Source organism: Aptenodytes forsteri, unplaced genomic scaffold, assembly GCF_000699145.1.
Source record: "Aptenodytes forsteri isolate BGI_AS27 unplaced genomic scaffold, ASM69914v1 Scaffold8, whole genome shotgun sequence".
Lineage (NCBI taxonomy): Eukaryota > Metazoa > Chordata > Aves > Sphenisciformes > Spheniscidae > Aptenodytes > Aptenodytes forsteri.
In genome coordinates, this window is record NW_008796218.1 from 3,528,994 (window position 1) to 3,538,480 (window position 9,487).

At 42.8% G+C, this 9,487-nt stretch overlaps 1 protein-coding gene across 4 annotated transcripts; it reads left to right on the forward strand.

Annotated features, from left to right (window-relative positions):
- The first annotated feature begins 7 nt into the window (after window positions 1–7).
- Window positions 8–9,265, forward strand: KCNJ11 (potassium voltage-gated channel subfamily J member 11). Of its 4 annotated transcripts, none has more exons than XM_019474539.1 (5): window positions 8–1,661; window positions 1,760–6,376; window positions 7,245–7,289; window positions 8,941–9,023; window positions 9,181–9,265. In XM_019474539.1, the coding sequence occupies exon 1, from the start codon at window positions 19–21 to the stop codon at window positions 1,213–1,215; it is 1,197 nt and encodes a 398-aa protein (XP_019330084.1). In that variant the 5' UTR covers window positions 8–18; the 3' UTR covers window positions 1,216–1,661; window positions 1,760–6,376; window positions 7,245–7,289; window positions 8,941–9,023; window positions 9,181–9,265. The 4 variants fall into 4 exon arrangements, with proteins under 4 accessions (XP_019330084.1, XP_019330082.1, XP_009287048.1 ...); XM_019474537.1 differs by having other exon boundaries at window positions 1,760–6,136; window positions 6,237–6,376; window positions 8,941–9,265; XM_009288773.2 differs by having other exon boundaries at window positions 8,941–9,265.
- Window positions 9,266–9,487: the final 222 nt, after the last annotated feature.

A 9,487-nucleotide genomic window follows, 5' to 3' on the forward strand; every position in this document is an offset into this window, starting at 1 on the left:
CGGCGGCGGCGGGGAGCCATGCTGTCGAGGAAGGGGATCATCCCCGAGGAGTACGTGCTGACCCGGCTGGCGGAGGATGTGCCGGATCATGTCCGATACCGCGCCCGGGAGCGGCGGGCGCGTTTCGTGGGCAAGAACGGTGCCTGCAACGTGGCCCATAAAAACATCCGGGAGCAGGGACGCTTCCTCCAGGACGTCTTCACCACCCTGGTGGACCTCAAGTGGCCCCACACGCTGCTCATCTTTACCATGTCCTTCCTCTGCAGCTGGCTGCTCTTTGGCATGGTCTGGTGGCTCATCGCCTTTGCCCACGGAGACCTGGACCACAGCACCCGGCTGCAGCGTGACCCCAGAGAGGCAGGGACCCCGGCCGGCTTTGTGCCCTGTGTGACCAGCATCCACTCCTTCACCTCCGCCTTCCTCTTCTCCATCGAAGTGCAGGTGACGATTGGCTTTGGGGGACGCATGGTCACAGAGGAGTGCCCGGCCGCCATCCTGGTGCTGATCGTGCAGAACATTGTGGGGCTGGTGATCAATGCCATCATGCTGGGCTGCATCTTCATGAAGACCTCACAGGCTCACCGCCGGGCCGAGACCCTCATCTTCAGCAAGCACGCGGTCATCGCCCTGCGCGAGGGCAAGCTCTGCTTCATGCTGCGGGTGGGTGACCTCCGGAAGAGCATGATCATCAGTGCCACCATCCGCATGCAGGTGGTGAAGAAGACTGCCAGCCTGGAGGGGGAGGTGGTGCCCCTCAACCAGATTGACATCCAGATGGAGAACCCCGTAGGGGGCAACAGCATCTTCCTCGTCTCCCCACTTATCATCTACCATGTGATAGACAAGAATAGCCCCCTCTATGACATTTCCCCTGTGAACCTTCACCACCATGAGGACCTGGAGATCATTGTCATCTTGGAAGGGGTGGTGGAGACCACTGGCATCACCACTCAAGCCAGAACCTCCTATCTGGCAGATGAAATCCTCTGGGGCCAAAGGTTTGTGCCCATCGTGGCAGAGGAAGATGGGCGATACTCCGTGGACTACTCTAAATTTGGCAACACAGTGAAAGTGCCCACCCCTTCGTGCACTGCTAGGCAGCTGGAGGAGGACAAGAGCATTATGGACACTATGCCGTTGTCCCCTAAAGGCACAATAAGGAAGAGGTCTGTCAAGCTAAAGCCCAAGTTTACCGTAAGCGATGAGCCTTCCTGATGCCTTTTGACTGGGAAACTCTGTTAGGGCTTTGTGTCTGAAAGATCTCATAAACTCAAAACACTGAGGTGGCCTCTTACTTTTTTTTAAATTCAGGTTGGTAGCACAAGGTATGTTCTGGTGTTATTTATTGTGGGATAAATCTAAAGCTAATTATATTTTTTTAAAGGTGTGAGAGATTTCAAGCAGCACTGGGAGTAGGAAAATCATGGTCTGCAGCTTTAAATTTAATTGCACGTTCATTTTGCATTGATTAATCTGCAGGTAATGACATATTTTCTCAAAAAATAAATTATTTCTCTTAAGAGATTGCAGTACTTAGGGTCTTGCAGTGTTCTAAAGTCAGTAGTTTTTAACTGGGTTTTTTTCTAACTTGAACAATCAATATAGCAAAATAAAATATTAATAATTAATAAAGTAGGCTGGATTTAAATTATAACAAAAAGGTCAGGCAATGTTATGTATGACACAAGACCAGATCTGGAAGTGTCTATGTATTATACTCTATGTTTCAAAGAAATGCTGGATTTATTATAACAAAAAGGTCAGGCAATGTTATGTATGACACAAGACCAGATCTGGAAGTGTCTATGTATTATACTCTATGTTTCAAAGAAATTAACTGCCAGATTTGCTTCATCCATATTGTATTGTATGGAGCCACTCCTACCACATGCAATATGAAATGTATTTGAATATTTACTTTTGTTTATTTTAAAACCCTTTACACTTCCAAAATAAAACATTCAGAAATACCTTTTTCGACTGTACATTTCTGATAGTAAGCAATGCTTTGCCTTTAAAAAGAGTAGCAGATAGTATACAACTGAAATTAATTATAAATAGGAAAAATTCTGTATTCTAGTTGTCTAAATGAAGAGAAGCAACATTACACACACACACACACAGGCAATAGGATACCCAGTAAAAAAATTAATCTCTCCCTTAGGTCAGACTGAATCAGGGAATATAAATAGAATTATGTATTTTAAATGAAAGGGCAATGCTGAATGCTGAAATTATATCTGCATGCAGTAGGCAAAACCTTTCACTCTGATGAAAGGTCCACTTCTGGGATGCTGTGTCACAAAACATACTCCTGCTGTAGAAACGATTCCCTTTCCATTTACATCCTGACCTCCCTACACAGCCGGTGCCTGCCTTGGTTTTTAGCTGAATTCAAGATCTGGCATTTACCAGCAAACACGAAGGAGCCATGTTCACCCCCTCAGTTCCACAGTGACAAACAATAGGAGCAATTCCCCTTAGCACACTCTGGCAAATCCTCTATCTGGGGATATTAGTAAGAGCAGCAATATTTATTTCTGTGCAGGGTTATTAGGAGATAGCAGCAGTATTAACTACACTGTGCTATTAACTGGGCAAACTGCCACTCAAGTGAAAAAAGATAATGTTGTCCAAATAAAACCTAAATAAGCATTACAGAACTGATCCAACACCTGGTTACACAAGCTGTGCAGAGAGGCACCAAGTTACTTTCAAACTTAATTATTCAAAGGGCTTCTAGTATCAAGTTCTTGTGTGTCATGTAGTTCACGACAGACACCTGAAATGGTTTGTTTTGGTAATAATATGGCAAATTTTTGATGCCTTGTCAGTGTAACAATATGAAAAACTCATTCAAAAGTGTGACAAAACTTCCATATTGACTATGGAATATTTTCAGGCATCTATAATAAAATGAAATAATGTTTGGCTAAAATCAAAGGTTGCTTTAAAATGATAAAATAGTAGTTATATTTTCAATAGTTAGGTATTTCAGTTTTATCAGCATTATCAGATTGCCAGTTAAGAGAATAAATGCCTGTTCAGTTTCCAAATTCCCAATACACCAATACTACTCTGTGAACAGCTCTAAAAATGTGCTATGTGTTTCACAATGAAAAGACAGTAAACTAGCATTAACAAGTAGTCAGCAGAGAAAATCTGGAAAGGCATATTTTATATTTGTAATCATTAAAAGTCCTATTTTTTAAAATAGGGAATAATTAAATGCCGTTGCTGATTAAATTTCTTCTGTAAGACTGAGTCTGGTTTCTCATTATGTCCCAGCTTTCCCTTTTACTGCCTCTCTTCCATCACCCATTGGAGGGGCACTTATAGCAGAGCTATTTGCATCTCCTAGACACCTTTGTTCCTTTGACAGTTCATTGTTCTTTATCACCTGTCACAATACTACTCTATTCTTACATTAGAGTTAGCTTTCCAGTGACTTGAAATCGTTGGCTTCTCCTTAGCCTCCTTAGTGCGTTATTTCAATGTCTAAGATTGAACACCTCAAGGTTCTCACATAAAACCTCTTCAGCTATGGTAGCATTTTAAAGCTCTTGTCAAGATTTGACCTAAATGTGAAGCAATTTCAGTAGCACTACCATGCAACTATTTTCAGGAACTGATGCAAGCCTCTTTTTCCCTCAGGGAAATCCGTGCTACAGAGAGGTAGAAAATTCTCTTTGTTCACTGTGAGGTGGGAGGGGAAAATGGGAAGAAACAGCTTGCATTCGCTGGGCTGCTTTCAGGACCACTTTTTATGTCACTTCTTCTACAAGAATCTGCCTAATTTTCTGAAGTCTTGCAATAAATAGGCATCATAATATTATGAGGAAGGCAGGATTTGTACTATTAAAAATCACCATAGTGAATTATTTCAATTGAAGTGTTGGTGATTTTGAATCTCAGGATTCTTGTAATTTTAAATTCTTCTGTTCTTTCACCATTTAAAATATTCAGAAGCATTTCAGGGGCAGAGCAAGGAAGAATAAGTGTATTTATTTTGTACTAGGGATATTACTTCTTTGTGAGGATCCTTTCATTTTGTCATTTACAAAGTATTTGGGAACACAAATATCTGAAATTGTTCTTAAAGTTGTACTCATGCCGACCGCCCCCATTCTCTGTAGGAAGGTTCCAAAGAAGGCATCAGTGCTATCATTTGACGTAGAACAGTCCTCATTCTTAGCAATGAACAAACGCTGTGTTTTCCATAGTTGAAGTCCAAAGTGAGTGGGCTTTCGAACTTTCTCTCTCAGCCTACGTCTGCTTTTTGGTAGGTGGTATCGCAGTTGGGGTCCTGCTGAGCAGCTGGGGGGAGCGTGCTGTGGCTCCCACGGCTGCTACCTCTCCACATTTCCTCTGCACAGAAACCAGTGTGAGGGAAGCTGGGGGCTACATGCTCGGGGCTTGCCCTGACCAAGGGGAGGACATGGACACAAGAGTGGGAAGCTGTAGGTTTTGTAGTGACCCATTGCTGAATTTGGGGTATGGAACCAACTGTGGAACTGCCTTTCATGTGCTTCAGAGTCTGGAGACCATTATCAGTTTATGCTCATGATTCACGCTGTTTAGTGCATTCAAATTGGAGTTTGTTACGCTGTTTGGATGGACAGAAGGATCACAGAGCTTATTAATCAGAAACAGAGACTGGGGAACACATTATATGCCATAGTTTTAAAATACTTGTAGTGGCTGCTGGTGAGAACATAGCCGCTGGGTGTATCAGTTTCATGTTGTGTTTCCTAATGAAATCAAGTGACATACGTATACAAAATTAGAGTATAACAAGGTCTGACTTGGTCTCTTTACCTCCAAGGCACATGATAAGTATAGTATTATAGCAGTGTACTTCAACAGGAAAATCTCCCTGTAAAATAGATACAAACCAGAAGTGAACTCAAGAGGCTGCATATAAGGGAAAAGAGGGTCAGGGACACAAAATAAATACATTTAAAATCCACAAGTCACACAGTGGGAAGACGATGCCAAGAAGTAATAAACTATTTTCTTTTGAAGCCGTTCACACCAGCAAAGGTGTGATGATGCTGAGATGAGAGATCCGAGACCTAAAAAGCAGATATTAGAGGCTAGTATAAAAGTCTTTAACAAGGCCAAGATTTACATGCTAGCGTAGATTAGCAATGGGGTCAATGTCAAAATTCAGTGTGCCCTGAAAGGCGAGACTGCAGGCTGGGCATGATCAGCATTGCTCGATCCAGTGGGTAAATATTGCTGTGTGTTGAGCAAGGTACAAGTCACAACAGAGCCCTGTTGGAAGCAGCAGTGTTAGGAGGGCTTTGTGGCAACCGATTCTTGCGGTTAGTTATTTATTAATAGTTAATAATATCAATCTAATGAATAATTAATAGTTCTTTGAAAACTGAATTCATTTCTTCATGTTTTCCTTCCTCTTCCACTCCTTGTCCATAGGTCACCCCTAAAGGTCTGCTATTATTGTAGGTCTGCTAGCACAGACTCTTTTGATTTGGGATAAAGCACAAGAGTGCTTTGGGAAATAAAGTGCAAAAATAAAATAGATATTAGAAACCCAAAAACCTCTGTGAAATTGCCAAGCTTGCAACTTTCACAGTGATTCCTTGTACAAAGCATGGAAATATCTATTCCTAGGAACTGGATATTAATAAATTACCACAGTTTAGTTTTCTGTTGTTCATTTTGCAGGTCCCTGTGGAAGGGAAAGTGGTTTAGCTCTTCAGGTTAGGGTTGAAGGAGAAAAGAAGAAGGTTCAAACTCACTGCATTTTAGGCTCCCTGGTTACACCTTTCTCTCTCCCCATGTTCAAAGTCATACTGGTGTTGCCACTAAAAATGGGCAGGGTCAATGCTCTTTGCAGTGCATGTTCCTGTGTGGCCCTGCATTCATCCAGGGCCAGCTGCCCCATTCCAAGGTGGACATCTCAACCCCAACAGCCCTCACCCAAGGTTCCTGAAAGGCAGTAGAAAAATTCCCACTCATTTCTGTGGATTTTTGGATCAAAGGACATAATCTGCCAACCTGCTGAAAGCATGTGCTGCAGCAGAAAGAGGGATTTAATCAGCACTGCAGACCCTACTCAAGCAAAGCTGCTGTTTGAGGTGAGAAAACCCTTGTGTGAAGGAGGCCTTTGGTAAGCTGGATCAGAGTGGGTGGTGGGATGCGTGCTCAGCATGGCTGGTGACTGTCTAACTGCCTCTAACAAATGACTCAGCGTACTATTTTTGATTCAGCAACAGGAGAAAGATACGTGATACAAACCTCCACATCCCCCCAAGGAGAACTATTAAAAGAGCAGAAGACATTCTTGAGAGGCTGCAGATACCGCTGCCTCCATCCTGCTCTTAGCACTGTTGGGTGCCTACAGAGGACGGTATGCTGCATGTTTTTCTGGCTTACGCCCCTATTTTAATACATAGTGTGACTTTAAAGAACCATCACAGGGGAATGACTGTTTAAAAGTGATTTTCAAAAATCAAAACCTGCAGCCTCTCTTCACCACTTGCCCTGTCAACCTTTGTGCCTGACTCACTTATTGAGTTTAAATGCAGATGGCAACTCTATGAGAGGTTTTCTAACCAGCTCCCTTACTGCAAATCTGAGCAGCCTTAAATAATCAATCCCATCTGAACTGGAAGGGGCCCAGAGGTATTGTGATGGTGGCCCTGCAGAGGAACGTCTCCTCTTTCCTTCCCTCACAGGAGCTGGGGCCTGCCCTGACAGGAGGCATTGAGCATCCCATCCCTCTGCCCCTGCTGCCAGGAGGGTGGTGAGGCCCTGAGCTGGGAGTAGGGCTGCCACATGCTATGGCAGGAGGGGGGAGCCACCCTTTTCCTTCCCTGGCTGTTCCTTGTTCATTTGCTATTTTAAGTGGCAAATACCTGCTTATTGTTTTGCATTTATGTTTTCTCTGACCAAGAGAGGATAGGCACAGTATATAAATAGCATTGTTGTTATAGTCATAATAGTTATTCCTGAGCAGAACTGGGGCACAGAGATTGACAGTGAGCATCAATGCCAGCAACAGGAGCCCTTGACTTCAGTGAGCTTCAAATCAGGCCCCCATGTTAAATCCTGAGCCTTTAAATCCAAGAGAACTTGCCAGGTAGTTCATCAGCACCAGGATTTCCCTCTTAGGGTTGGGCACTGTTAGGTTAATGGGGTGGGCAGCTGATCCAAATAGTCCCTGATGGTCCCTTTGCTGCAACAGTGATGCTGTTCCACATGTTTTATGTTAAAAGTCTCCTTCTGCTTCAGCATCTCCTGGGAACTTCTTCCTGTGCCTTGTGAGTAAAATTCTTGTTTTATTTCCTTTTTCTCTAGCATGAGAGAATATGGCCCTTGTGCATACTGTGTAATCCTATATGCTGAGGCATCTGAATGTCTTGAATATTTATGTTGTGGTTTGAGGCCAGCTTGCCGTGTTTGTCAAGTACCTGAAAGGAGGTTGTAGCGAGGTGGGTGTCAGTCTCTTCTCCCAAGTAACAAGTGATAGGACGAGAGGAAATGGCCTCAAGTTGCACCAGGGGAGGTTTAGATTGGATATTAGGAAAAATTTCTTCACCGAAAGGGTTGTCAAGCACTGGAACAGGCTGCCCAGGAAAGTGGTTGAGTCACCATCCCTGGAGGTGTTTAAAAAACATGTAGATGTGGTGCTTAGGGACATGGTTTAGTGGTGGACTTGGCAGTGTTAGAGGCTGCCCAGGGAAGTGGTTGAGTCACCATCCCTGGAGGTGTTTAAAAAACATGTAGATGTGGTGCTTAGGGACATGGTTTAGTGGTGGACTTGGCAGTGTTAGATTTACGGTTGGACTCGATGATCTTAAAGAACTTTTTCAACCTAAATAATTCTATGATTCTAAATTTTCGCTGTCTCCTGGTGAGTGCATACAAGTAATGGGAGCAGTATTTTCCACACTCTGCCTCTGCCCCAGATGCATTTTTCCAGTGTTTACTTTAGCTTAAAACTTGAGAAAAAAAGTTAGCAAGATAATGGTTCTTTTGTGGGATGGGTGGAGAAGAAGAGCAGTGAGATGAGCAGGAAGATTGGAGTGTTCTTGCAAAATGTATGGATTTTGTTGGAGCAGACTGCCCAGAAAGCAGCTTCCTTATGTAAAATGATGGTAAATTTTGACCCTGAGGTAAAGAAGCTACCCTATGCAGCCATCCGCAGTGATGTTTTAGAAGATGACTAGCCCTCTGTGGGTGTGCTGATCACTGAATACATGAGGGTGGCTTGATTTGAAAGAACTAATGGCTGGCTTCACCAACCATGGAGAAAGCTCATGCTTGCTGAGAGTTTATCTAGAATTATAGGCAGTAAACCGATATTTTTTCCAACGGCAGTCTCTATCTTTAGAAATGTCTCTGTAAGAAGTAGCCATTATTTTCTCACAGATTTTCTTCTATCAAGTGTTGTCTGGACTTCCATAGCTGAAATCTTTACGCTTAGAATCTACCTGCTTTACTAAATGGATGCGTTTGATAGTGATACTTGATCATTCAGTTTGAAAGGTTGTTCTTTCGTGTTTCCTTTTTTTAATTGTGGCAACGTTGTTATTCCTTTAGTTGATTTTTTTTTTCCCCTACTTATTTTGTTCACTACTGTACATAGCCTGAAAAGTATGTCACTTCCGTTGTGTTCTTGAACAGCATCTGTTTAAAGAAAAAAAATAAAATAAAAAGTTCCGCAGCATGCCATAGCCCTGTGACCTGCAGTCAGAACTCTTAAATTACAGTACTACCATTGAAGATATTTCAATGGTACACAAGTGTTTCTACTGTTATGTGCAGACCTGTCTTCACTGAAGAGAGTCTGTTTCCTTTGTTAAGTGGAGCTCAATCAAGTTTTAAAATGTAGGTTTCCTCAAAAGTTTCATCTTCAGTAGAAACCTCACATCTGATCCTACATTCTTCGCTCTGCTTTTGTTTTGCAAGTTACACAGGAGATGAAACCAGATCCATCCTCATAGTCCTTATTTTCTATTTATTCCTCAGTTGGGAATAGTCCCTTAAACCAGGTAACTAAACTCACCCCATTTCTGTTCCTTCCAGATACACAGCACTGAAGTGTCACATCCACGCTAGCCTTTGGATGTGCAGTAATGCATTTTATCTTCCAAGTGGTAAATGCTGCTTGGCTAGATGGACCAGAATCTTTGATTTTATTTTTTTCAGAGTGAAGAGGATAAAGCTCGATAAATGTGTCGTGTTGGCTGAGTGGTTTGTGTTCTACTATTAAAACTGTAATTTTCACATTTCACTGATGTCCCGTAACACTAAATAACTACCTGAAGAGACTAGTATAAATGTAAGACTCCCTGCCTGCTTATTCCTCTTGTTTGGGCTTGGCCTTGAGCAGACCCAACGTGAAACTGTTGTGTGTTCAAAAACTTCTCTGTATCTCTGTGAACCTCTGTCTGGACTGCCAGAGATCCCTTACTGCCTCCTTCAGGTAACCTCCATATCAAAAAAAAAAAAAGGT

Bases quoted from the DNA above. Each gene is read 5' to 3' on its own strand.
- KCNJ11 (XM_009288773.2), top strand. From the start codon at position 19: ATGCTGTCGAGGAAGGGGATCATCCCCGAGGAGTACGTGCTGACCCGG.